Raw genomic sequence first — 26,720 nt, 5'->3', positions numbered from 1 at the left:
CAGCAAGGGAGGAGCACATTTTCCCTTTTGCTGGGCTAGGAATGGAAGATTCAGGCTGTTGGACCCATGTGTCAAGTGAAAGTTCAGCATTAACATCTCAGCTTCATCCAGAAGAGGCAAGTACATCCCACTTCCAAGAAATGAGACAGGCATCACCAGAGGCTGCAAGCCCATGTAGAACCTCCTGGTTGACTCAATGACAGAAGCAAAGATGCGAAGGCCACAGACATCAGCAGAGCAAGCAGAACCACAGTCCGAGATGCTTTTGTGAATCAGGTAGAATCAAGACTATTTTTTTCCCTGGCAATATGTGTAAATTCCATTGCAGTAACTAAACATTGCAGTGATTTACAATATTGGTACATTTAAACATATCCTTCAGTTGTTTTTATTTTTGAGATCAGGTACATAGAAACACACAGAGAGGCTGAAGCACTCCTAGCTCTTAAGGAGATTGTTTATAGTGTATCTCTAAGGATGCACTCTTGTAGCCTTCTGCTTCTTCCATTCACCCAAATATCACACTAAAGATCCACCTGAGGTCTGCCAGTGCCTTTGCTCTGCATTGCAAGGATCAGAGGCACCAAACAGGCAGGGCACACTACTGCTTCCCCTTTTTTCCCCCATGTTTCTTTAGAATAGAGGCCGTACACTTCTCCCAAAAACATGGTGGATTTTTCTTAAGCTCTTCTTTCTTGAGTTCCCAGTCTTCATCTCTCTGGTCTAAGGGTATTTTTCTCAGTGCAGCTTTCCTGCGGTAGTTCCTGCTCTCCACCTCTGCTCTGGGAGAGAAAGCAAGAGTGAGCACAGCACACACATCTCTGTTCACAGGTGCCCATCTGCAGGGTCAGGGGTTGTTTCTTGGTCTGGTCAAAACCCTGATGCCATCAACACTTGAGAAACACCACAGTGTGTCCAGCATGGTGCAGCCCCAACCTCCACTCACAGGGAGCCCCTGGGCCCCAGCACTGCCTGCATCCAGACATGGACATTCCAACTGTAAGTCTTGCCCAAGAGGAGACAAACCCTTTCCTCCTTCTGCAGGGCTCTGATTTTGTAGGCACTCAGAATTCAGGAATCTCTGTCAGAAACACCATCCAATATCAGGAAAAATCCTTTTTTTCTGTAATAGAACATTTCTGTCACATGAGTGCAATGCTGTTCTAGCTGCCAGCACAGAGCAAAGTCAGCAGCTCCATATTGATGCATCTCATCACGTGGGCTTTCTATGTCATAGAATCACAGAATGGTTTCAGTTGGAAGGGACATTATCTCATTCTATACCTTCTGCCATGGACAGGGACACCTTCCCCTAGACCAGGCTGCTCAAAGCCCCACCCAGCTTGGCCTTGAACACTTCCAGGGATGGGGCAGCTACAGCTTCTCTGGGCAACCTGTGCCAGGGCCTCACCACCCTCACAGTCAAGAATTTATTCCTAATATATCTAATCCTACCTACCCAGGCCATTCCCCCTTGTCCATGCCCTTGTCCAAAATCCCTCTCCACCTCTCTTGTAGGCTCTCTTCAGGTACTGAAAGGTGCTCTAAGGTCTCCACAGAGCTTATGTTTGGCAGTGGTGGTTGATGTCCCATGACTGCTGGTGTTTAAGAGGCATTTGGAAAATGCCCTTCATAAGATGCTTTGAATTCTGGTCAGTCCTGAAGTGGTCAGGCCATGGGATTAGCAGTAGGTCCCTTCCAACTGAACTACCCTATTGTCTTCTATTAAGTATCTGCTCCCAAGGGCAAGAAATATTTTTCTATAAACTTTTAAATATTAACATACATTTATTTATTTATTTATTTATTTATTTATTTATTTATTTATTTATTTATACATGAGTATATGTATGCCCTGCTCTTAGACAGCAGGACCCTTTGGTGCAATTTCAACAGCTGGCACTTTGCAGAGAGGCTGGCAGCAGACACAGGCTGAGGGGTCTCTCTCCCCTTCTTGGCAGGTCTCATAGCATCAAGAGTAAAGCCCTTTTCACACAAACCAAATCTAATGCAAAATACACATTTGCTATTCAGAAGCAGCTGTTTTGAAAGCAGCTGTTTCCTAACTTTTGCATGTTCATGCAAACCTCAGTGAGTGGTACTGATACTCAGCAGCGGAATATTCCTAATATTTGCATGTTAATAATATTTCCATGTTGATACATGTAATATTTCCATGTGGGTGCAGTCCTCAGCATAATTCAGTGGCCCAGCCCAGGTAGTTCATGCAGCTGGCACCACCTGGGGACCAACAAACAGCATGCAAGGGTCACGTGGTGCTAGAGGGGGCTGAATTTGGATTAATGAAGGATTTGGATGCTCATAGGCCTATGTAGATATGCACATCAGCCCTACAGTTGGTGCAGACCCTCAGATGGTTTTAAAAATTGCTTTTTCTCTCTTTTTGCATGACAGGCAAATATCCAAATCTGACGGGGATGGTATGTAACAAAATGTTCCTACTATGTATATCCCACACACACCACTGTGTGGAGAGCAGAGATGCTCTGTGCTGCACAGCATTTTGTGCAAGCACACTCTTAATTCTCTGTCTCAGGCGTACACAGTGCTGCCCTGTACCCTTTGGCACTGCCTGACCCTGGACATCACCTCTGGGAGCTTCCGCACATCTGAAGGAGCAGATGGTAATTGAAATTACACTACAAGTGACAACTGTTCCTCCTAGTTTACTCCAAGTTGGCTGATGTGACACCAGTGTGTGAGGGTGAAAGCATCCACTGTGGTCATAAATGATAGTGGCTGGTTTTAAAAAGTATTCCTGAGCCTCAGTGATAAACTCTTGGCTGCCCACAGGCTGGGTTATGGCCATGAGGTGATTGTACAGGCTCTGTGTGTGTTCTAGACTGGGCATTTGAAGCATCTTCCTAGTCATTAGATCTGCCAGCCACGCTGAGCCATGCAGATGTGGGGTGAGTCAGGCCAGCATGTGGTTCTGAAAGACAAGTTTTCCACCTTAAATCATGAGTTTTCCACCTTAAATCTGAGTCATTCACCTCAGAAAGCCCTTCAGCAGCTGACCTGAGTCACCATGGGCTGTTGCTAAGGTGTCTCAGACCACGATGTCAATCATTCTCCCAGGCACCTCTGCCTGCCACAGGCATTGCCCTTTGGCATCATCCAGGCAATTCCCCTACCCCTTGCTCCCATGGCTCTGGAGCACATTCAGGGCACAGCAAATGCTACAGACTTGGCAGGAATTACTGGTGAGATTAGTGCAAAACAGACAGCATTGAATAGGCAAGTAATTGGTATAAATTTTTCATGCAAGGGGCAGAAGTCTGCAGACTTTCACCCTCTGGGTTAGATAATATTTACCTGTTCTGGTATAGAAACTAAGTATGCCAAGAGCTGAGAAGAGTATAAAGAGAATCTCCACTGGAAGACAATGCCCCATTCTCAAAGGTCTGGCAGACCTGAGCTTTACTACCTAGACACTGGCTAAGTAGTAAAAAAATCTAATTTGCCAAGCTTCATTATCAGCTGCTGGCTGCCTAAATGCCTTTAAACTGAAGGTCTGAGAGTAAGAAGAGCTGATGCATCTGTGTGGAAGGAAAGTGGTGAATAGTGGGAGATTACAGCATGTCAGTTCCAAAACCAAAAAGACTTTAGCTCTAAGATGGTCTGGATGCCCCATTCTGGCAGTGTTCAGCTCCATCACACTGGAAAGGCCTTTGAGCAATCTGGTCTAGTGGAAGGGGTCCCTGTCCATGGTAAGGAGTTGGAATGAGATGAGCTGTAAGGTCCCTTCCAACTATTCTATGATTCTGTGTTGGGTGGGCAGGTAAAATGCAAAGCTATTAGCAGCTTCCAACAGCCAGAGCTTGGAAACCAGAGCTTGTGTCTCCACGACAAAGTTTTCTGGGCTCTGTACAGGGGAATTTTGCACAGTTTGGTTGTCTTTTATTATGGAAGGACTCTGATGTGTCAAGATAAAAGGTGGGCACGGGGCATTTCAGCAGGAACCAAGCTGAAGAAGTACAACAGAAGGACAGCAGTACCTACAGAAAAGTTTATATGGATTAATGAAAAGTGGCATTTGTCAAGCACTGGCCTCCTCAGATATTTGCCTGTCACCATGCCTGATTTCAAACTTGGCAGCTTGTGTGCTGCACTGACAAGCTGAAGACTTTGAGTTGGATAAATGCCTATTTAAAAAAAAACAAACAGGATATATATGGTTCCAAAGGAGTCTTGAGAATGTGGAAGTGGTGCCAGTGAAGGATGATGATGGGACTGTAATGTCACAGAAAAACCCAGGGAGAAAACACTTTTGGGAGCTCTCAGCACTCCAGGGTCTGGCACGTGTATCTTTCATGGGCAATGTGTTCAAGTAAAGTAGTGTTGGGACTGTGTCTTGCACTGAACAAGTTGGTTGGCCTCTGGTGATCTGTCCCACTCCTTTAGAGAGATGAAGGATGGGACACAGCTCAAACCTCTGCAGTAAAGCATCCTGATCCAGGGAAACACCTTTGCAAGGATGAAAATACTTGTGAGCCAAGCCAACAGCTGAAAAACAGGAATGGTAATTGGGAACCATTAAAAAACATATTTATTATGGCATGTGCTGCCACAGTGCTAACTGTAAGTAATTAAGACAACAAAGATTTTCCCAAAATTTGGAAGTACTATATGACCATCCTATTAACTGGTCTAATTTACAGTGATTATGTAAAAAAATAGGGTGGCTTTTTTTCTTTACTATAAGAAAGCCAAATTATATACACATAAATATATATACACACGCAGACACACACACAGAGCTGCCGAGGGCTGTTCCTAAACAACTCAACCCGTGTATTTGCTATTCACCACTGTAAGGGGTTAACACTTGTCAGTTGTTGCTTTCATTTCTGTTGCTTAATAATGGCTCTGCAACATCCTTACAAAAACAGTGATGTCATGAAGTGGTAACGATTTTGAAAACATACCAAGGGAAACCGCAGAAGGCAGGGGAATAAAAGAATGTCTTCTCACGGCTTCCCCGTGACAGGCCCGTGTTTGCTCATCCACTACAGCTTGTGTGTCAGGGCTTTAGCAGGCTTTGGGTGGGAAGATAAGTAACACACTTTGCGTATTCTGTGGTCCTCTGTGGAGCACCGAAGTTAATTTTCAGTGCAGCCGCAGCGAGGCCTGCCACCACTACTCACTTTTCCAAGAATTTGGAGCACTCCCGGTGTCCGTAGATCTCCGCGAGCCTCCGGGGAGTGTCTCCGAAGAGGTCGGCGGCATCCATAGCAGCGTGCAGGGAGTGAAGGGCGCGGAGCACCCGCAGCTTCCCCGCCTCGGCAGCGAAGTGAGCCGCGGTCCAGCCCACATCGCTCCGCAGGCAGTGCCGGGCACCGTGATCCACCAGGAGCCTGACCAGGTCTGACCGCCCTGGCGACGCGCAGCAAAACCAGGAGAGCAGATGCTTTACAATTTATAGCTTCAGGATGCACAAGGCGGTCACACACAGCTGGTCATAATTCCCTCAGACACAGATTTCACCCACCTGACTCATATCATATTTATATATCAGGGATACTGAATAGAAAATGCTATTATTTTCTATTTTCTCCCAAACTCGACTGTTTCCAGAAGAAATTTACAACAAAAACACCAACCAAATCAAAAAGCTTTTTAATTTCTGAACAGCACATCTCAAGTAGTCATTGACCAATTAGCTATTTCATTGTTTCATTTTGGTTTTTAGTTCAATTGCAAAATAAAATTTAAACATTAAGAATGGGAAAACCTGTGAACAGCTTTACTAAAACAGAGTTTTTTTGGATAGCAAGTTGAGAAACTACTTTTTCATTCACTTTCACATTTTTCTAACCAATGGAATTGCTTAAAGAAGCAAAAAAAAAGTTATTTCTACACCATTTCACACTGCCTTGACTGAGCTTGACTATTCCAAATTACATCTAGGCTCTGTCAGCTTCTCACCATCATTTTTGTTAAGAAGATCAGTCCCCTTTGCTAATGTTCAAATGCCTGATAATCCATCAGGACAAAACAAAAACATGGTCTTAAGTGTAAAACGGAAATCACACACTTGATTTCTGAGCAAAGACAGATATGATGACATGAGATCCCAAGAAATACTGTAGCACAGAGGAGTAGAGGTCCAGTTTCCCATTTTACACTGTGTGCAATTATACATTATTTATTGTTGCATCATCTATTTTTGGGCTGCAAAGGGATATTTGAGTTTATCAGACACTTCTGAAGGTGAAGGACAAATGGGAGCTGCAAGCAGCTCTGGTCCTGCATTGTTCATTCAATCATGTGGGATATAAAGAGCAATGTAAAAACACAGTTATTATTTTGTTCTGTTTGGTTTGATAAATACCTGGTGTAAATACAGTGGGTTTGACCTCCTGCTCTTTCCCACGGGTGTACATGAGAAAAAAACTCAGGGAGTCATGTCTTAGAAAAGTAAGGGGGGAAAAGCAGCCATTCCCAATGTGTACATCATGTAAATTGCAAATTGTTGTGTGATGGAAGAAAAAAAGCTAAAAATCACTTCAACAGCAGTCTCATAAACTATTTTGTAGGCAAAGTTCCCATTTAAATGCATATTTAACTTTTTTTTGCACATTAGGGACAAAATTACCAAACACAAGCTGAGATTTTGCCAGCCTAGATACAATCACAGGTGGTCAGCATCACCTTTTATGATGTCCATTTACAGAGGTAGTGGAGAGCTGGGGGTGCCCTTACCTTTGGCAGCAGCCCAGTGCAGGGGGGTCCTGTCATGCCAGTCGACATCCTTCTGGTTTGGGTCACAGCGCCCTGCCTTCAAAATCTTTTTCACCAGGTCATAGTCACCCACAGCCACGGCTTCATGGAGCTCTGTCATGCTGCAAGAAGGCACCTGGTAACAGAGGAATGGTCATTCAATGGTGTTCACTGATGAGCAGCTCCTCTCAGCAGCTTCAATAGGTCGAGCAGCACCTGGATTAAAAATGAGACAGGCACCGTGAGAAACCAAGATTTGTCCAAAAAAGGGTAAAAGGAATGACAGGGGGAAAAAAAAATCTTCAAACCAGTGATCACAGACTGATGGTGACTTTTGGTCTGTAGACACAGAAATCTACAGCAAAGTGCAGTCCTTTATATAAAGGACTTGTAGCTAAAGCCACATTGAACATTTGCCACAGGTTTGTTGTGCTCACTAACCATGGGAACTGGCTCCTCCCTTGCCAGTGCTGCAGATCTCTTACTGGTAGCATTTTATTGCAGAGAAAATCAGCAACATCTATGCAAGCATCCTCTGATGGTGAAAATTATAAAAAGGGATAATAATAATTAAGCATATAAAAAGAGATGATAGGGCAAGGATGAATGGTCTTAAACTAAGATTCATAGCCTGTTTTACACCTAGGTGGTTGGACTGTGTAGATAAGATCCAAAAGAAAGACCCATATTTGTCTTCTACTGAGTTTGACTCCTCCACATCTGGGAAATCTGAATATATTAAAAAGAAAATTAAATTTTGGAGCCCCTAGTGGGCCAAAGAAGTATCATGGGATCTCTGTTACTCTAACCACCTGTGTACTGCTTCCTCCTCCTCATTGTCTCTCACTAACATTGAACAACCTGTTCCTTTAGATTAAAAAAAAATCTTCTGACTTGTTCTCCAACACCTTTCAACAGCATCAAATCTGTCCTGAAAATGTCAAACTTTAATGCATCCAGCCCATCACTGAAGTGAAGTCTGGACAAGAGTACAGGAAAAAAAAATCTTGGACCTTTTCATACAACTTTCTTATTCTTTTCCAGCTTTTGCTCATACCCATACACATAGGGAAGGGAAGCTGCTGATCCCAAGGCAGGAGCTCAGCAGCTCTCCAAGGAGACAGTCCAGAGGGGCAATTTAATAAGCAATTTAAGCCAAGCCAAATTCTACCTCCCCTCCTCCCCTGCTGCCTCCCTTTGCCTGCCTTGCAGCTCATAAGGGCATTTCACAGCTGTTGATCTCTCACAAAATTAATCTTTTATTACTGGTGCTAAATTAATCTTTTATTACTTCAGGTGAATTCCCTGAATTCAGCATTACTGAGGGGGCAAATGCCGGGACTATGCAAAGCGGGGTGAGTACAGATCTGCCCCACAGGTCGGAACCTGTGCTAAATTCCCCTGCAGCCACCCCAGATGTCACACCCAAAAGTGGGATCTGCCTCCCTAGACTGTGGTTATCCCCTTTATAAGGACAGAGGAAAAGATTTGTATTTTTACAGCACAACCTTGAGCCGAAGCGCCGTCCCCCACTGCTCACCCGGCCACAGGCATTGCAGCTCCTCCACGGGGTGTTGCAACCCATCCGGGGGAATTTTCTCTTGGGGTTCCTGCTGCTTGACCCAGCCCCAGCCGGGAGATCCAGAGCTCACACACAAGGAGCCCACACATGACCCTGTCCCTGCCGTACCGGGGCACGGCCCAGCACCTCGGCAGCCGCGGGCTCCGCCGGGACGCACAGGCTGTGCTTAGCATGGCTCCATGCCAGAACTTTGTTTTCCAGGCCCAGGGAGGATTTCTCTCAGAAAGATTGTCTCAGCTGGAAACTAAGGCAAAGTTTGGTCCCTCCCCTTCGGGGAGAGCCCGGCAGTCGCTGTGCCTGCGACAGAGGCGGCGTCCTGAGGGAGCAGCCGCTGCTCGCCCGGCTCCGGAGGGCCGTGGGTGGCCAGAGGGGACATCCTGCTCCTCGGGACGGCGGGACGGGAGCAGGGGGCGGCCGGGACACCGCACAACAGGTACGTGAAGCCCTGCAAAGAGCAAAAAAAGGATCTGCGGGCAGCACGGGAGGAGCAATGGTGACGTGAGGGGAATTTTAAGGAGTTAATTTCTGCGCAGCGCCTCACGCAGCTTCAATGCTCGCACTCCCTGTCCCCAGCCCTCGAGGGATCGCGCTCCTCTGCTTCCTTTCTTCCTTCCAGCCCCTTATCCGGCCCCAAATCCCTGTGCGTCCCTGCGGAAGGGTGGGAGTCACTCCGGGTAACGGGGTGACAGGGGTGACAGGGGTGACAGGGGTGACAGGGGACGTGTCGCTTCGCCTATCCGTGTATGGACAGCATTCAGGGAAATATAACCCACCTCAAACACTGCTGTGCCCAGCATGGGGATGGGAGGACGCAGCAGTCCCAGGCTGCAGCAGGGGAAACTCCAACTAGATGGAAGAGGAAAATATAATTCACAGCGAGAGTGATTAAAGTGTGCTTCGGGTGTCCAGCACTGAGACATGCAGATCTGAGGCAGCCCCGTGTGTGCCCTGCTTTGAGCAGGGGTTTGGATTTGGTGACTTCAAGCATTCCTTCCCCACTAAATTCTTCGGGGAAGCTGAGGGGGCCAAGGTGTAGGAGGTTTGAGTGCTCTTCCAGCACGGCATTCACCGTCTCCAAACCCAGCGTCCCCATACGTGCACGGGACCCTGTGCCTCAGCTGCTCTTGGAGCTGGTGTGGAGAGAAGGTGGTTTTAGGACGTGGTTTCCCTGGTGTGTTTCAAGTCCAAGCTCAGGTACAAGGGACAAGTCGAGGACTGCCATGTCAGCCACACGGACCCGCCGGGACAGCCTGCCTGCACTTTACCCTGTGACATAGCCATCCCAGCCTGGTGGCTCCTCTGGGTAGGGACTGGGGGTGGTGGTGCTGCCTGGGCTTGCACTCCCCAACCCCGCTGACGTGGTCACAGCAGCCCAGAAACTGTGGTGATTTACTGCTGGGGACATGTGGGATCAAACTGTGGTGACACCCTGCTGGGGACACATGGGATCCCCTAACAGCAGCTCCAGGAGGAATGGGACATGCTCAGATCTCCATCTCTCATTAATGGGTGGCCTCCCCTTTCTCTGCCTGCTGGGAGCAAAATACTCTTCTGTCTTCAAAATCAGCTGATATGAGGGAGGAAGAGACTGCTGTGCTTGCAGAGAAGTGAGAGGGGGGAGTTCCCAGCAAGCACATTTCCCATTACAAAGTCCTGCAGCAGGCCTAAAACAGCAAACAGTGGGTCAGAAAAGATGCTTCACTGCCCAAAATGGTGTATTTAAAAGCAGGGACAAGAGCTGGAGCTCTCATGTAAATGTTGACATAACTCTTAAGATAATAATCCCCCAGATTCAGTGAATATTGAAATGTTTTGGCTTCTGGGATAGGGACTAAGGTGATCCCATGCCCTGGTGATGAGAAATGGCAATTTCCAGGGTCAGATCTGCCAGGGGATGTATTTAAAACCTTATTCAGAGCTCAAAAAGGGGACAGTGATGCTTCCATCTGCTATGGGGTTTCTTACTGGGGAGTGCTGCAGACATGAGCATGGGGAAGTGCCCTTCAGCAAGGCTGGGAGGCCCTGGCCTAGCCCAGGATATAGGACCATCACCCAAAAACTTGGGAATTGCCCAGTTCCACCTTTGTTTCTCAGTCTCTATTTCCCATCTTGAGAAGGGGGATGTACCATCCTTCCTCAGCCCCAAGGCTCATGGTGATGTGCTGTCAGTGATTGACTGAGGTCAGCACTAAGCCACACCAAAATGTCCGATGGAAGCAGCCTTTAAAACATGCAGCATTCTTGTTTACTGGGAAAATAATGGAGCTTAAATCAGTGAAAAGCCACACATTTGCATTTCAGTGACAGCCTCAGCTTTTTACACACTGCAGCACAAAAGGCGTCAGTGTGAAGGACTCCTTCCTTCAGCTCCCCCACATTCCTCAGCCTCAGCTTCTCTGCTTTGGCAGCCTTCAAATAAAGTGAAAGCCAAGGTCAGGAGAAAAAAAAAAAGAGAAAATATAAAAGGAAAAAAATAAAAGAGAAAACATTAAAGAGAAAAAAAAAACAGAGGAAAAAATAACTCCCTCAAACCTAAAACCAAAGGCCCTGGTAAAACCTCCTTTTCTGCTGCCCACTATCCAAGTGAGAGCTCCTGCCTGGAAACCACTCGCTGTTTGCCAATGGCTTTTGCACTTCCCAGACCCCCCTGCAGCCCCGTTCTCCCTTTCTGGAGAAGCTGGTACCCCTGCACCCCCCAGGTCCTGGGACAGGCACATATGGACGTGGCAGTGGCCAAGTTTTGTCAGGCATGGAGTGAGTTTGCCCCATCCTCTGTCCTGCAGCAACAACTTCCCACAAGACACATGGAGATGTTGGGGTACCTGAGGAACATCAAGCCCACTTCAGAAGGTACAGGGAAGAAGCACAGTGACACCCAGGACCCCATCCTGTTACTCTCACATGCAAAGTTCTCCTGCTGCAAGTCCCTGGAGCACTGGAGGGGAGAGTTTGAAGGACCTGGCCCAAAAAAGGACAATATTGGATGATATCCTCATGCCAGTTTATACAAGACCATGGAAGCTGTGCCAATTTTACTGACATTGGATCAGCCTTGGAATTTAACAAAAGCCTCCATGTTTATCCAAGTGTTGGGAAAGGCTGTAGGAGCTGCTTCCTCTGCCCTTTCAATCCCCGGCTCCAGAACTGCTGCGGGAACCACCCAGCAGTGGCCACAGCATGTCAGCTCTGGAAAACAAACCCAAACCCAGGAACTAAAGGCAAAACCACTGTGGAACACAAGGAAGCCATTATTTCCCTGGTTGTCATCATCAGCAGGAATGTGGCTGTGCTGCTGGAACTTCCATTTTATCTGTTTTATCTATTTTATTGTACTTGAAGCGGACCCAGCTCTGGTCAGGGATGCGTGAGGATGCCAGCTGCTAAAAACTGAGGAGCAGGACACTCATCTCAGGTCTCAGCTACTGTACAACCAGCACAGTTAAGAAATTCCAGACTTAAAGCACACAGACATATAAACACACAGCCTGGTTTCTTAGAGAACATAAGAATTTGATTTCCAGTACCATAGGAGGAGAGCAGGGGTGATGGATGCTGTTATCCCACATATTTCTAAGGAAATCAATTCCCACTGCTTAACAGTCTACAGGGTTATTTCTCTTCTGTTACAGATGCTGAATGATAAAAAGTAGGTTTCATACAAAAGGAATGGGTGATGATATAAACTGCAGAGGCTGACAGGCTGGAGGTTTGATATCTCCTTTTCTACAGTTCCTCCAAGGGCTGGACACATGGGGCAGAGCAGGAGTTCAGCATCTCAGTAGTAAAATCCCCTGCATAGTAACTGTGCTATTACTTAAATTCCCCCAAAAGAGTAAAGCACAGCAGAAACACTGCTTTAACCTGCACCTGAATAAGGCACCTTCTAAATTTCCCAAGAAATGATGGCACTGTTCTAGAGGAAAGGGAAGCTGTGAAGGTGTTTAGAAGTCAGGCATCAGGTGTGAAACTTTTTTTCAGGTTCTATTTCTTACCATAAGCAAGATGCACACTCCAAGAAAAAGATTAAGATGTTGTTGAGGTTATGGTTACTGAAATAAATTAAAGTACAAGCAGCAGTAGTAGGCAAATGGTTTATCCACCTGTTTAGTGTCCTTTTCTTAGTATCTATTATTGCTTTAATAATTGTTATGCTTAATACAGCTGGCTTATGAGATTGGAAAAAAATGTAAACATTCTGTTTGCCTTATAAAAACTTGACATAATATTTGGTGGCATATTGTAGTCATGCAATACAAAATATACCTCAGCTGAATACTTTTTCTGTTCAAAAAAGCCACACTAAGGCATCCACATCCAGAGCTTTGACAGTAGCTGCACTCCTCCAGCTCTTTGAATTTAGGATGGGCAGTCACAGCTCTGCTCCTAAACCTACTGCCAAATCCTTTCATAGCCCCAGGTAAGGGAAAGAGAGCATTCCTCGGATAAACATGTTACAACTCAGTAATAGCCTTCTAGCTATTAAAATAAAACCAGACTTACATAAGTTACATAAAAATTAAAAAAAAAAAAGTTTAGAAAGGTGGAAAACAGGGCTACTGGACCATTTACAAATCAGAATAAACTCAGAGAAACTATATCATAAAGCAGTCCACACACTTCTTCACCAACTAAAAAAAATCCAGCAGTTTTATTTTTGTTTTTCTGCTTTTTTTATCAAAAAGGAAAAAAGTTCCCAACAGCCCCTGGCTAATGTACTAAATGCAGAAGTTCCCCCAAATCTGCAGTTATGGTTACACCAGCTTTTGCTCCAACACCTCCCCAGTTAGATCCTGGTCCATAAATGATGCATAATGGTAATCTGGAACCCACACAGCAAAGACACAACTCATAGCATCAAACATCCCTTCACAACTTCACATGACAATAAAAGTTTTTGGTTTGTTTTGTTTTTAATTCTGTTTTTGGCTAAAACTTTTAACAGTTCCAGAAACGTGGTATTTGGCCTTCTTGTTTACTGCTGAGCCCCAGAAATCCCCTCCTTGTTCCTTGATATCAAAAGAAAACCCTTCCAGAAGTAACTCTGATTCCTGTGCATTCACCAGCTGAAGGAGGAACCAAGACAACCTCTTGGAAAAAGAGCAGCGAAACAGCTAAACTCAGTCTTAAAACAGCTGCTCAGCTTGGCTTAAAACCCCTTCCAGCAGCTGCTATTAAGCTGCCAAGCACTTAAGTCTGACCTAAATCCTCTCCTGCGACTGGGCAGAGACTTTTCCAAGCACTTTTGCTTTATGGGATGTAAGGACGATGGAGATGCACTTTTAAGGATGAGGGAGCTGGGCACGATGATGGAGCTGAGATGTGTCCTGGGGTGATGCTGGTATCCCCGTCTGTCTCTTGAGCCCAGAAATAAGTTCTGCACCTTTAGATCTGAGAGTGAAGCGGGGGAGAAGAAAAATCTGCTCTAAACCAGGACAGCATGCCAGGGATGATGATGGAGCTGGACCACTGGATGTATTCTTGAAGCAGTGGATGTGTAAAGGTTGTTCCTCTGCATGGATGAATGGAACCATCAGCTGTGAAAGGGAGCCAGGAGCAGGTCAGTACGACACTGGAAGCGCACAGTTTCCTTCTGGCTCCCTTTGCAGGCGTGTGAATATCCCGTGGTGGTGTTATCGGTGAGCGTGTCCTGTGAGGCAGGGCAGCCCTAGGCGGCCAGGTCGAAGTCGTCACGCTCCTGATTGTAGTCGAGCACCTTCTGCCGCAGGCGCGACGCGTCCACCCAGGTGATGAAGTCCTCGACGGCGCGGGGCACGAGGAGCGCGGGGTCTGTCACCACCTCGGGCCCCACGCGGACGTGCCCCTGCTCCACGAAGGTGACGGCGTGGCGCAGGTTCTGCGCCATGCGCAGCTTCACCAGCAGGCACGGCAGGCGCCGGCGGCAGAAGGCGGCGGCCGAGAGGCTCTCGCAGACGGCCAGCGACTGCCGGCTGTTCACCAGCCCCAGCCCGTACAGCTTCTCCAGCAGCGCGGCTGCGCAGCGGGCGCGGAAGGCGGCGCTGGCCGGGCCCAGGTCGCGGAGGCGCCGCGCCAGGGCGCGCACGGCGCGGGCCAGCGCCTTGTACTGCACGTAGTCCTCCCGCCGGCCCACCCGGTACCGCCGCAGCGCCCGCACCTCCGCCAAGTTCCCGCCCGACACCTCCCAGTTCACCAGGTCCAGCCGCCGCAGCAGCTTCTGCTCGTGGTACTTCAGTTTCCGCACCATCTTTGCGGGACCGGGATCCGCCGCGCCTCAGGGACTTTTCCGGGGCGGAGCGGCCGCCGGCCCCGCAGCTTTTCCGGGGAGGAGCAGCCGTGACATCGCACTGCGAGCCCCGCCCCGGGCGGCGGGGTACCGGGAGAAGGATGGCTCCGTGTCTCCTTCCCCAAGGAGAAGGCGGCAGATAGAGCCCAGCCCGGGATGCGGCTGCTTTCCCCCGCGCTCTGCGCATCGCCGAGGCCAGCCCGGCGCGGAGGGGTCAGCCCAGGTACGGCCACACCGCCCTGTCACCCGCTCCGGCACGGACAGCCCGACCTTGTCTCGCCAGGGGCCGAGTTTGGGATTCGTCATTCCTTCTGGAAAAATGGCAGCGGCGTTGTGTTTCTCTGTGACATCCCACTCCCCCTGATGCACAGGCCGGTTTTTCTCGAGGAGCGGCAGAATCCTTCCTCTGTGCGGTTCGTAGCACCGCACATCTCCCGAGTGCCGCCGCGGGATCGCCGACCAAAGGTTTCATCCCACTTTTCTGTAAGTGCACGGCGCTGTCTGCTCCTTGGGATTCAGGATACAACAAGGAAAATCCCCAGTAGAACAGGTCAGGTTGACAATTCGGGATTTCTTTGTTTCTCACAAGCAGATTTCTGTATTGGCTCAATCTTGGTTTTCCTAATTCTGGATTTTCAGCGTGCTGGATTTGTTTCAGTGTGGGTGGTCTTGTCACAGAGGCCATGATGGTCTCTTGATTTGCTTTTGTTTTTTCCCCCAGATTCGTTGGTGAAGTCACCAGTAGAAATGTGGAGCACTAACAGCACTGAGAAGTTTTACAGGATCCCTGAAGGAAAGGGACCACACTCAGTTGGATGTACAGACCTGATGACAGAAAATGCAGTTGAGGTAAAGCTCTCGACTGTTTGGATTTAAGCCGCAATGTTAGTGAAATAACCGGCTGCAGTTTTAAAGCAGAAGGTCTTGCCTGTGTGCTCCATGCTGACACTCACAGCTGAGCTTTCTATCCTCTCCATCCTGGTGTAGGATGTGTGCTGGGCATTTACCAGATGGATGTAACCTGCAAGCCTTTCCCATGGCCAATTCCTCCCTCTTCTAATGTCCTTGCCTTTCTGACTCTCCTACAAAAGATACTGCAAAGAAACTGTGTCATTATGAGACCCACGGGGTTCTTCCCACCCCCCCCCACTGCTGCCTCCTGTGCTGGGCTCCTGAGGAGACTCCACGCACAGTCTCTGTGGCTGTGGCTGTTCTCATCACAAAGATCTCAACAGGATTTGGCAGGGTTTGGAGATGAGCCTATGTAGTGTTTCAGCTGCAGGGTAAGAGACGAGATGTCTATTGAGATTTTATCTCTCTGAAGATGAACAAGATGTCAATTTTGCAAGAGGTAAGCACAGTGAGAAGCCACAATAGTAAGACAGGGGCATTAACCAGACAAGTAATGAGCTTCATTGTGAGTTTTCTTCATTGTGAGTTTCATTTCAAATCCTCTTGCCTTTGAGAGAATACACCTGCATTTACACTGTGGTTTTACTCCACTGAGTAGCCAGATGGAGTGAAACTTGAGATCAGTTTGTAATGGTTCGTATGTTTTCCTTTACTGAACTTACTCCATATCAACACAGAGAAGTTATGAGTTTCTCTTTGCAGTCAGCGCATGTGAGGTTTTTTACATAAGTATTATGAACAACTGCAGTTCTCCCAGGCATAAATAATGAACCTCTTCCCCTTTCTGGTAATCAGTTAGTCATTGGGGAGGTTCACTGGGACTGTTCTGAGATCAAGTTGATATCACTACCAATGTGGAGGAAAGTTCTTCCACAATGGTCTCTGTGTCAAAGGTTGATTTAAGTTTGATAAGTGAATAGAAACAAACTTCATTAAACAAACTTTTGGTAAACGGATAAATTCAAGAAATCAGGCTTTATTTCAAAGCTCATGTTTATTTTGGCCATGATTGTAACTTGCAAAACCAAAAGTACAGCTGGAGCAAGACAGTGAATTTTAATGGGGTATTGCAAATTTCCTTGCAAACCAGGAATTAAGAATGCAAACTGCACACAGTTCATCTGCTGGGAAGTCTGCTTTGTAGCATTGGTACATTGCTGCTGTCTGTGAAGGAAAAAGACTGACAAGGGGATATGGAAGGTCCTCGTGAGTGTGGAAAGCTTGGGTGCTTTCCTGGGATACCTGGAGTGCAGACAGTAGGAGATTTGAACTGGTGGTGAGAAACAGAGGCAGATGAAACACAGGCCAACAAAGTTGTGTTTAAAAGGATGGACTACAAGACACTTGTGAACATCTTGATGAGGAAGAAGAGCAATTTATTGTTCTCCCTTGCTGTGCAGCTGCCCAAGGGCTTTGCTGACAACCTCTGCTCAGTTTAGGCAGGAACAGTACAGCCACGTTAGAGAGCTTTATTTTCTCCAGACTGAATGGCCTCAGCTCTCTCAGCCTGTCATGCTTGGAGAGGTGCTCCAGCTCTCAGGTCATCTTCAGTCACCCCTTAAACTTCAGTCAGCCCTATGAAACTTACCAAAGCACATCATCAAACCATTCCCAGTGAAGAAGATGGAAGAAAAGATCCAGCAAGATGCTGGATTGAGCAAATAGGTAGTGAGTGTTTGTAATAATTAACTTAATTAAATGAAGCATTTCTAATAAGCCTTAAGCTAACCTAGAGAAGGTGATGTGTATCTCCACCTGTGACGATGTCTATCTTATGTTACTTTAAATTCATTGTAGGCACGGGAAAATTGTGACATAGGATTGGCATCAAAGCCTGTATATGATAATAATTTTCTCATGACATTCTCATCATTCTCTTGAACTGCATTCTTGCAACCAAAACCTTTCCTATAAATGTTTTAGTCTTCCATTTCCTCTTCCATATAGAAATAAATACCAATATTCCTTTTTTTTTTTTAATTTTTCCTAATCCCAGGGAAGCTTTTTGCGCCTGTATTATCCAGCATATGATGCCACAGATATCGAAGAGGCACGATGGATTCCGGACAAAGAATACTATCAGGGACTCTCTGACTTCCTTAATATGTACCGGGTTGTAGGAGAAAGGCTCTTCCATTACTATGTTGGTAAGACTCCTTCTGGTTTTATTCCTTTATTCTTGTCACTGCCTCCATGCTTCATGAGTAGGGTGTTACTGCTGCAGGGCTGAAAAAGAGTTTTTAGTTAAAAAGTGTGGTTTTGTGGGATGGGTTTGTGTAGTGAGAGTGCTAAATGTGACCCCAGCTCTCAGCAGTCCCTGACTGCTGTAGATAGAAGTGTGAAGTGTCTGGGCAGTTTGCTCTAGGTCAGCTGCACTTGTGTGTTGCGATTTAAATCCCACAAGGAAATGTGCAAATATACAAAAGTCAGAGAGATCCAAAGGTCTGAATATCAGCAAGACCTAGATGCCTGACTATGAAGATTTCAGAGATATGTAGACCTTGTGCCAGGCTGTGGATGGGAGAAGACAAGTATCTTCTGCCAAGATTTTTCAGAATCAGATCCATTTTTGCTTTCTATTTTAAAGATGAGTCTTGGCACCTTATCTTTAGGTGATTGCTCTGATATTAGTGATCACTACATTCTTGGGATCTTTTCCACAGGAACAAATGCTTTCTCTCATTCCAGTAATAATGATGTACACTTCCATTTTTATTTATAATGATGTACACTTCCATTTTTATTTAGGTTCAGTGACCTGTCCTGCAAAGTCAAATGCTGCTTTTAAGCCAGGAGAAAAATACCCACTTCTTGTTTTTTCCCATGGACTTGGAGCTTTTCGGTAATTTTGCAGTTTGTTGATAAACTGGTTTTGTTGTCTGTGGAGACAGCAGTCTCCAAGGGTGGTTCTGAACAGATTTCAGTAGGGAGGTGAGATCCTTGTGGAGCTGAAACAGATTTGAAGAACAGGCTGCCATATGTCATTATGCCCCCACTGAAACAACAGCAGGGCTGGTGTATGGTTGGTCACAGAATAATAGAACAGCCTGGGTTGGAAGGGGCCTTTAAAGATCATCACTGCTGTGGGCAGGGACAGCTTCCCCTAGACCAGGTTGCTCAGAGCTCCATTTGTGTTTTACCTTTGTTATGAGGGAGGGGAAGATATTTACCAGCCCATAAGGATGTTGTGAAAATTAGCTGGTTAATTTTTGGACAGCTCTTTGAAGATGCAAAGTGCTGTGTGTGCTACTTATTAAAAATCAGTGTCATCTTCCTTTCTGAACAGACAGTAAAGCAGTCCCAAGGTTTTGTGAACAGGCTGTGGTGCCTGGCATACGAAATCTTGCTTTGCTGGGTAGCAAATTCAAAGAGAAGAAATATTGAGTGGAGACTAGTGTATACCTAGTGTGGTCAGCATTTAAGGAGCAATGGAACTGAAAGAATGGCATCTCACCAGAGTGTGGTTTTTATTGCAGGACAATCTATTCTGCTATTTGCATAGAGATGGCTTCTCAGGGCTTTATAGTGGCTGCTGTGGAGCACAGGTGAGTGTGCTGTGCATTTTGGAGTTCTGATGGAAAGCAACTTTCTCACATTGAACAGAATGTTATTTATTCTAAAGAAGAATTTCTGGATTTTTTTAAAAAATAAAAACTAACATGTCTTTTTCAGCCCTGCCCACACTGCCCATAGCTCAACTCTTCTCCAAACAAAGGGACTTTTGTTTAGATGAGCCCGAGAATGAAAGTCTTGGGGTAGATATCATTTGTCATTTTTCAGACATGCTATTTGTTTCACTCTTTTTGTTAGAATATAAAGTAGGTGAATAATATAGAGGAGGTGGGAGTTTTGGTGGGGTTATTGTATTATTTAGAAAGTCTGTGTACACTTGGGTTGCAATTGCAACAGCACTGGTTGATAGCTGAATCTCTTCAGATGAGTGAAACTGGAAACTTTTGTTGACTTCATCTCAAACCAAATGGAATGCACACCCAGAAATAACCTCTTGGTATTACAGAGATGAATCTGCTTCAGCCACATATTACTGTAAAAGAAGATCTGTTTCTGAGTCTCAGGAAGAGTCTCCGCCTAACATGGAGAAGGAGTGGATCTACTACAGGAAACTGAAAACTGGCGAGGAGGAGCGTTGCTTGCGGCATAAGCAGGTGCCTGGGCTGGCTCTGTGCTCTGGGAAGTGTGGCAGGAGGGCTGTGTTTGGGGCTAGCAGAGTCTCCCTTTGGCCAGGGGAGCAGTCTTCTGCCATGGCTTGGGGAGATACAAAAATTGATTGAGTCCTGTGCCCCTGAAGGTGGAACAGCCAACAATAGCTTTCTTCAGAGCACAAGCTGCTCCCTCAACAAAGCTTTTTCCTGAAGTTGCACCCTTGAGCTGAGTCATCTGTTTCTCTTCTGGTTCCACTCAACTTTCTGTTTCTTCTCTGTCTCTTACACTTTTGCTGCCCAGCCCAGCCTAAGAGTGACACAGAGTTGAGCTCAAGTGTTTGTGTGGCCTTAGGCTTGCATTAGCTTTCGTTTACTGTTCCATGGAATGATGAATCATGGCTGCTCTGAGTGGGATGTTTGTTTTATAGTCCTTACCACACTTGAAGGTGTTTTCAGCAATGTAAACAGCGCAGACTTCCAATTTATTATAAGCAGTATCCAGGCTGGATGTAATGTGGCCATTCTGACAAGCTCTTCCAAGCATACACTTGACCTTTAAATATGGGAGTGGTTTTTCCAGCTAATGAAAACTTAGCCAGGGAGGTGCTTCTCTTTATCTCCCTGGGCCATACAGACAATAGTACAAGAGTCATTTCCTGGATGAGTGCAATGTCCTACCCATGGGTGTGAATGTGTAATGTCTGAGCTTGGAAATAGCCTTCAGAAGCTGTTGTCTGCAAATTTCACAAATAGAGAAGTCAGGAGATTGGGATTGATTTGAAATTCAGTGATGCACAGACATCTTGTTGGCTGCCTACACACTGTGGTTCCTAAGATCACAACTATTCCTTGGTTCTTCTTGAAGCTTTTCTTTTACTGACATACCAGTTAAAAACTGTTCTCATGGAACAATGAAAATCTTTTTTTGCAACAGCTTCACTACAGTTTTCAAGGATGAGTATATATAAAACATGGGATGGGCTTCACTTTTTCTTAGTATGGTTTATCCAATGTAAAGACAGTTTCAAGGCTATTGTGTGATGGGGCAGTGATAGAATGATATTTGCTTATCCAGCCTGAGAAGCATCAATGAGTCAGCCTTCCTTGGAGTTTTGCAACTTAAGCCTTTGTACATCCCAACAACTCCTTTTCTTAGGCAGTGACAGGACAGAGTTGATGGCCTTTGGTGCATGTTACAGGGATGAATGCCTCTGTGTGTAGAGGATCTACACAAGAGCTTCAGCTCTTTACACCACCAGAAACCAATTTTGTTGTTTGTCAGATGGCTCCATTCTGCAGTTCAGAATAGTGGGGGAAAACTATCAGAGTAAGTCTTGTGCTCAAGTCGAGCCTGGCAGTTATCTGATGATTTCTTTCACTGCTCTACCCCACCCTCTCTTTCTCCCTAGGTGCAGCAAAGAGCACAGGAGTGTATCAAAGCTCTCAATCTCATTCTTAAAATCAATTCAGGAGAGGAAGTAACGAATGTATTACATTCAGACTTTGACTGGAACAGCCTAAAGGTGAGTGGAAAGTGCCACCTGCATTTTGTTAAACACCTAATAATGCTTCTGATTTCCCCCTTCCATTTCTAAACTGGTTCATGTAAAGTATTCTGAAGATCACTGTGTAATCTCTGAAAATATTCTCAGGTCATCCAAAGCTGGATAGAGAGTAACAGAGCTGAAATTATGCTCTTCCTACTTCAGTTGGGTCTAATGCCTAAAAAAATTATTCCCTTTAAAAACATATGTTTGGGAAAGAAAGTCTCTTACAGCACCTGGATTTTTTTGACAGGATTCTGTTGATACTAGCAGAATAGCTGTGATGGGACACTCTTTTGGTGGTGCTACAGTTATTGAAAGTCTCAGCAAAGAAATAAGATTTAGGTAAGTATGCAAAATGAGGCCAGAGACATTTGGCACTTGAGAAGTCTGGAGCAGGGCACTTTACCTAGGATCCCCCAACTACTGATTGACTTCTGAAGAACAGTGTTGTTTGGCATGTCTTGCTTTCTCCAGCCATGCTTTTTCCAAGTGTGGGGCTATGGTGGAACATAACAGCTGCATCTTATTAAATCATGATACTGTGGGACCCTGCAGTCCAGCTGCACCTGGCAGTGGAGACCAACATATGGAAAGAATGGACTAATTCTCTTCCCCCAGAGTAGAGATAATTATAAAACAAAGTGATTAATTTACCTGTTCAGTATCAGAAAGACTTTCTCTTTCCTATGTCTTTTGCAACTCAAAATATGTTCAGAACTTCCAAGCTTTCTGCTTCTGTGCCAATATCCAGATGTTTTTGGCAGGTGTGGCATTGCCCTCGATGTATGGATGCTTCCTGTAGGTGATGACATTTACCAAAACAGCGTCCAGCAGCCGCTGCTTTTTATCAACTCTGAAAAATTCCAGTGGGCTGAGAACATTTTAAAGATTAAGAAGCTCATCTCCAATGACACAAACAAGAAGATGATCACTATCAAGTAAGTGCTCAGGAGCCATCATTTCCATCAGTGGCTGAAGCTTGTGTTGGAGCTGTGCAGTTACAGGTAGCTGCAGACAGACAGACAGACAGTCCCTAGAGCACAAGCCTGAGGAGGAAGAGGAGCTGTGGGAGCTGGGGATGTTTAGCCTGGAGCAAAGGAGGCTCATGGGGACCTCCTCACTCTACAACTCCGTAACAGGGGGTGGAACCAGGTGGGGGGTCAGGCTCTTCTCACAGGGAACAAGAAGAAATGTCCTCAAGTCATACCAGGGGCAGTTCAGATTGGATATTAGGAAATATTTCTTCATTTAAACTGTTGTTAGGCATTGGACAAGGCTCTTCAGGGAAGTTGGGGAGTCACCATCCCTGAATGTGTTAAAAAGACATGTAGATGTGGCATTGAGGGACATGGTTTAGAGCTGGAATGGCAGTGCTGGGTTAATGGTTGGATTTAATAATCTTAAGGGTCTTTTCCAGCCTAAATGATACTATGACTGTCTGTCCTCATGGCCCAGGTTTTCACTATATGTTTAAATGAGCCATACATCCCCTACAGCAGGGAGAGAAACCTCTCAAAGCAGCCAGGAACCCCAAATTTAAGACACTCCAAGGTGTGCATTCCTGCCCTGGGGCACAAGCTTTGTGCTGAGCCTTGAGCCTGCATTGAACACTTGAAAGTCTTCTGGGAGCAGTTCTGCAGCCAGGGGAGGGATGGCTCTATCCTGCACCACTGAGCAGGGAGACAACTTGATTTTGATACTTTGCCAAACCAACTCTTTATTGCTGTTGTTACAGTGACTTAGAGCGAGCATGTACAAACCTTCCTCCCTTCTGTGGTTAGTGCAGAATTTCCTGCTAATCTTGTTTGTGAGATTAACCTGTTTTATCTTCTCTTAAAGACAGCACAAGACATTTAACTGAAGTCTTGCATCTTTTAATCAGGCAATTTAATGTAGTCTTACAGGCCTGTTGATCATTTTTCTCTTTGCAGGGGGTCAGTACATCAGAGCTTTCCTGATTTCACCTTTGTGAGTGGAGGAATCATTGCAAGATTTTTCAAATTAAAAGGAGAAATAGATCCAAATGAAGCGATTGATATCAGCAATCATGCTTCATTAGCCTTCCTACAGAAACATCTGAGTAAGTATTTTTTTAAAGCAAAGTAGGAAGTTGACTAATATTTCATTCCTGTGAAGCTTTTAACTATTCTGTTTAAAACAAGATCAAAATAAGCGTGTCAGTGGAAAAAATAAGTCAGAGTTCTTCTAGAGGTTTGTCAGTTACTTTTGTGATCTTGGCAACTCAGAGGAAAATCACTGACATTTTGTTCTGGTACAAAAAATCTGGAGTATCATTTTTTCCTCCTTAAAACATTATTCCTTCCCTACTTTGCTGAATTGATTTAATTTTTTAGTGTAGTTTTACAAAAAGCTGGTTACTTAACTCATGGCCACTTGGTTTTCTTTCCCCCTCCTACAGGTCTTAAGAAGGATTTTGATCAGTGGGATTCACTTGTGGATGGCATAGGACCCAATGTTATTCCTGGAACCAATATTGACACATCTCCAGCTGAACCTGAGTAAGGAATACAAAGGAGTATTGTATGCCATGGACATCAGGACACTAATATTGGTCAGACATTGCTGAGACATGTGGTGGTATTAAACACCAACAAAGCTTTTGGGGTGTGGGGGAAAAAAAAAAGCAAGGCACTAAGTTACATAATCATAAAAACAGAGGTTTCTGTTCAAATGAGTTAGTGGGATGCTCTGAAATACTGTAATAGGGTAACTTCTGCTTTGTAAGCAGCTTGGGGAAATCACTTGGTATAATTTAAATGCTCTTTCTGGTTTTGACTAGAATCAAGTTTGCAGAAAGACAGATTGAGCTCCAAGGAATTCAGCTACAGGTTCGTTTACCAAGCTTTATATCAGTTTGCATCCAGCAAGCCTTTCCTGCAGGGTAGGGGGAAAGAAACAAAACAAAAAAAACCCCAAACCACCACTTTCCTGTTTAGATTCTAAGTATTTCAGCTGTGCTCTGACAACAGTTGGGAGTTAGAGATGCCTGTGGAGGGTGGTCTTCAAGACTGTGTCTTGTTAAAATAAGTCACAGTAAAAGATACAGGAAGGATTTCAGCTGACAGCAGAGGAAGTCCAGACACAGGACTCCTCACAGGAGCTTAATCCACTTAAACCTAAGTATGTGTTTAGTGCCATACGTAGAGGATGATGTTTATATCTCAAAAGCTTTTCCCTGGGGCACACTAGTAGCAACTGTAATTGCCTGTGGGCAAAGCTCCAGCAGCTCCTCCCTTGTCTGTGTTTCCACTATCACTCAGTCGGACTGCAGGGGAAATACAGATGTGGCCCCTCTACAGCTCCCTTTATGTGCTCCTTGTTAGCACTGCTGCAGCTCCCGAGGTCTGGCCAGGCAGTAAACACTGCCCAGACACTCTGCTTTCTCCAGGTACTCACAGTGGTCTCTAGGGGACTCAGTTGGCTCCCACTGACAGATACAGACAGCAGTGGTAGTACCTGGACAAAGATTGTCAGCAGCCACCTGGGTAGCCTTCTTTTAGGCTCTCCTTTTTGGATCAGAACTGCCTGAAGCTGCCCCATGGAGGGGTGTCTTCTAAATTCTGTTAATTTCAAAATCAGGTTACAAACAAAACCATTGAAGCAAACAAATTAAGAAATTAACAGTGTAATTAAGTATTTTACATAATCTGTAATCTTAAAATGAGATTGTAATAACACCTAAGACGTGTCTTTCAGAATTTAATTAAATTCTCCCCAGCCTAGTGCTGTGTATTGTTTCTATTAAGCAAATAAACATGTTTGTCTTACTGAGTCAGCACTAACACTTGAGATCTACTGTGAGATTCACTATCAGCCACCTTGGGTTTCTAAGTCCTTGTTTCAGCATGAAAAATCCACAGCTGCTGAAGAGGAGGGAAGCAGCTATGCTACACAGCAGCATGGAACACCACTATAAAATAGCACCCCCTTTTCAACACCTGAGGAGGGGAGTAAAAGGTGACATCTCCTTAAAACAGCAGCAGGTCCTTAAAACAGCTCAGCATGCTGCACACATGTGGCAGCAAAACCATTCCATTGGGTCTTCTTCATATTTATAGGAAAAGCTTCATCTTTCATTAGTACAGCTGCAGCAAGTTCAATTAATTAAGTACAATTAATGTTTCAAAACATTCACCATAGCTCACAGTGCTCTAGAGAGCTGGTAAGGGTCAAAACACAATCAGTGACTGCAGAACAGCCCTCACACAGCATTTGAACTTCTGCACAGGAACAGACACAAGTCATTAAAACACAGAAACAAACCAATATATGCCAGCAAAGCTTTATTCCAGCTTCTTCCACTGCTTTGGAACAGCAGCAAATGCAAGACTTCAACCCAAAACAACTATGTTCCCCTATGGAGAGAAAAAAAAAAACCTCCCCACCCCTACCCCTCAAAAATACCCTCAACTTTTTTTTTTTTTTTTTTGAGAAAAAAACACGTAACAATGCAACTTTTCCAAAAGCAAACATCAGAAAGCAGTGCTGTACAACACAATAGCATATACAGAAACTCACAAGAAACTTCTGTTGAAGAACCACCCACCAAACATTCCATACAAGTCAGTGCACCCCCACTCAAAAAAAAAACAAACCAGTCGAGGCAAATTCTTATTTAGGAAATTACAGCTATAAGAAACAAGCTAACAATAACAGTTTAGCAACAACAGCTCTAAGAAAACAAGCTGAAAATAACAGTCTGCCAACACTATTCCTTTATAGGGAAGCTCAGCAGTGACAGGTATTTGGTCAGTTAGGTAGAAAAATAAGCCACTCAATGCTCTGCTGGTATTTTTGTTCCCACAAACATATTTGCATGGGAACATTTCATACACAGGCACTTGTTCAGTTTCATGTGGTCAACGTGCCACTTGGTTTCAGCACTGCTGGAGGACATGAGGATCTTCAGCTAAATTGCTACTGCAGCCAGTTTGCTTTTCTATAAGGAATAAACACAGATTAGACCCATCAAGATGTTTCTATAAATGTGTATAAGGGCATAAAGATCAAAAGGGCTTCAGACTAAATACTACTGCCATACTGGACCATGTTAAAAGACTACACTTATTATACAAAGATAAAACAGCTGAAACAGCAGAAGATGAAGCAGTAGTGCTCTCAGTTTTCAGTTATGAGTTCAAGTTATTCCATCCCTCAGTGGGCTTGACATAAACCACTGCAGGAGTTTTTGCACCCTGAGTACTTCCTACTCAAACTGCCTTTCCAGGCAGTGGCAGTGTGTGCAGCAGGTTCCAGCTCTGTGACATGTGGGTGCATGACCCTGACTCACCTTTCCTGTGCTGGTGCTGAGAGTGCACACACTAACTCCAGTAAAAAAAAACCAACTCTAAAATCAAAAATAATCCTGCATTTGAGGGATGCAATTTTGGGAGAGAGTTTGCAGACTGACCATTTTAACATTTTATCAAATTCTTTAACTACCATTTTGCTTGCTCAACAGGCAACCCAATCTCTGTTGCAGGCTTCCT

The 26,720-nt window shown here is 45.3% G+C and overlaps 3 protein-coding genes across 11 annotated transcripts; 1 reads left to right on the top strand and 2 right to left on the bottom strand.

The window, feature by feature from the left end:
- Positions 1–163: 163 nt before the first annotated feature.
- Positions 164–8,416, bottom strand: ANKRD66 (ankyrin repeat domain 66). Of its 7 annotated transcripts, none has more exons than XM_077176517.1 (4): positions 8,285–8,416; positions 6,727–6,880; positions 5,169–5,397; positions 164–782 (listed from the first exon to the last, which is right to left on the bottom strand). In XM_077176517.1, exons 1-4 carry the CDS (start codon positions 8,327–8,329, stop codon positions 602–604), a joined length of 609 nt encoding a protein of 202 aa, XP_077032632.1. In that variant the 5' UTR covers positions 8,330–8,416; the 3' UTR covers positions 164–601. The 7 variants fall into 7 exon arrangements, with proteins under 7 accessions (XP_077032632.1, XP_077032637.1, XP_077032634.1 ...); XM_077176522.1 differs by having other exon boundaries at positions 164–777; XM_077176519.1 differs by having other exon boundaries at positions 6,727–6,960; positions 8,285–8,396.
- Positions 8,399–25,002, top strand: PLA2G7 (phospholipase A2 group VII). 3 transcript variants are annotated; one of them, XM_054629280.2, is made up of 11 exons: positions 8,399–8,759; positions 15,310–15,437; positions 17,497–17,647; positions 18,249–18,342; positions 18,977–19,045; positions 19,519–19,666; positions 21,073–21,186; positions 21,461–21,552; positions 21,975–22,148; positions 23,142–23,290; positions 23,630–25,002. In XM_054629280.2, exons 1-11 carry the CDS (start codon positions 8,414–8,416, stop codon positions 23,731–23,733), a joined length of 1,569 nt encoding a protein of 522 aa, XP_054485255.1. In that variant the 5' UTR covers positions 8,399–8,413; the 3' UTR covers positions 23,734–25,002. The 3 variants fall into 3 exon arrangements, with proteins under 3 accessions (XP_054485255.1, XP_077032631.1, XP_054485254.2); XM_077176516.1 differs by lacking the exon at positions 8,399–8,759 and adding an exon at positions 14,676–14,811; XM_054629279.2 differs by lacking the exon at positions 8,399–8,759 and adding an exon at positions 14,745–15,138.
- IMP3 (IMP U3 small nucleolar ribonucleoprotein 3) lies at positions 11,798–14,549 on the bottom strand. Its single transcript, XM_054629281.2, has one exon. The coding sequence runs from the start codon at positions 14,547–14,549 to the stop codon at positions 13,992–13,994; it is 558 nt and encodes a 185-aa protein (XP_054485256.1). The 3' UTR covers positions 11,798–13,991.
- Positions 25,003–26,720: the final 1,718 nt, after the last annotated feature.

Source organism: Agelaius phoeniceus, chromosome 3 (assembly GCF_051311805.1).
Source record: "Agelaius phoeniceus isolate bAgePho1 chromosome 3, bAgePho1.hap1, whole genome shotgun sequence".
NCBI lineage: Eukaryota > Metazoa > Chordata > Aves > Passeriformes > Icteridae > Agelaius > Agelaius phoeniceus.
The sequence above is the reverse complement of the archived record's forward strand: the minus strand, read 5'-3'. Positions and strand labels throughout refer to the sequence as shown.

Coding starts and splice junctions, on each gene's coding strand:
- ANKRD66 (XM_077176517.1), bottom strand. CDS start 8,329: ATGGGTTGCAACACCCCGTGGAGGAGCTGCAATGCCTGTGGCCGG. Junction 6,881..8,284: donor GCTGCAATGCCTGTGGCCGG/GTGAGCAGTGGG, acceptor CTCTGTTACCAG/GTGCCTTCTTGCAGCATGAC. Junction 5,398..6,726: donor GCACTGGGCTGCTGCCAAAG/GTAAGGGCACCC, acceptor GCGCGTCGCCAG/GGCGGTCAGACCTGGTCAGG.
- IMP3 (XM_054629281.2), bottom strand. CDS start 14,549: ATGGTGCGGAAACTGAAGTACCACGAGCAGAAGCTGCTGCGGCGGCTG.
- PLA2G7 (XM_054629279.2), top strand. CDS start 14,745: ATGCGGCTGCTTTCCCCCGCGCTCTGCGCATCGCCGAGGCCAGCCCGG. Junction 15,139..15,309: donor GAAAATCCCCAGTAGAACAG/GTCAGGTTGACA, acceptor TTTTTCCCCCAG/ATTCGTTGGTGAAGTCACCA. Junction 19,046..19,518: donor GTGGCTGCTGTGGAGCACAG/GTGAGTGTGCTG, acceptor TTGGTATTACAG/AGATGAATCTGCTTCAGCCA.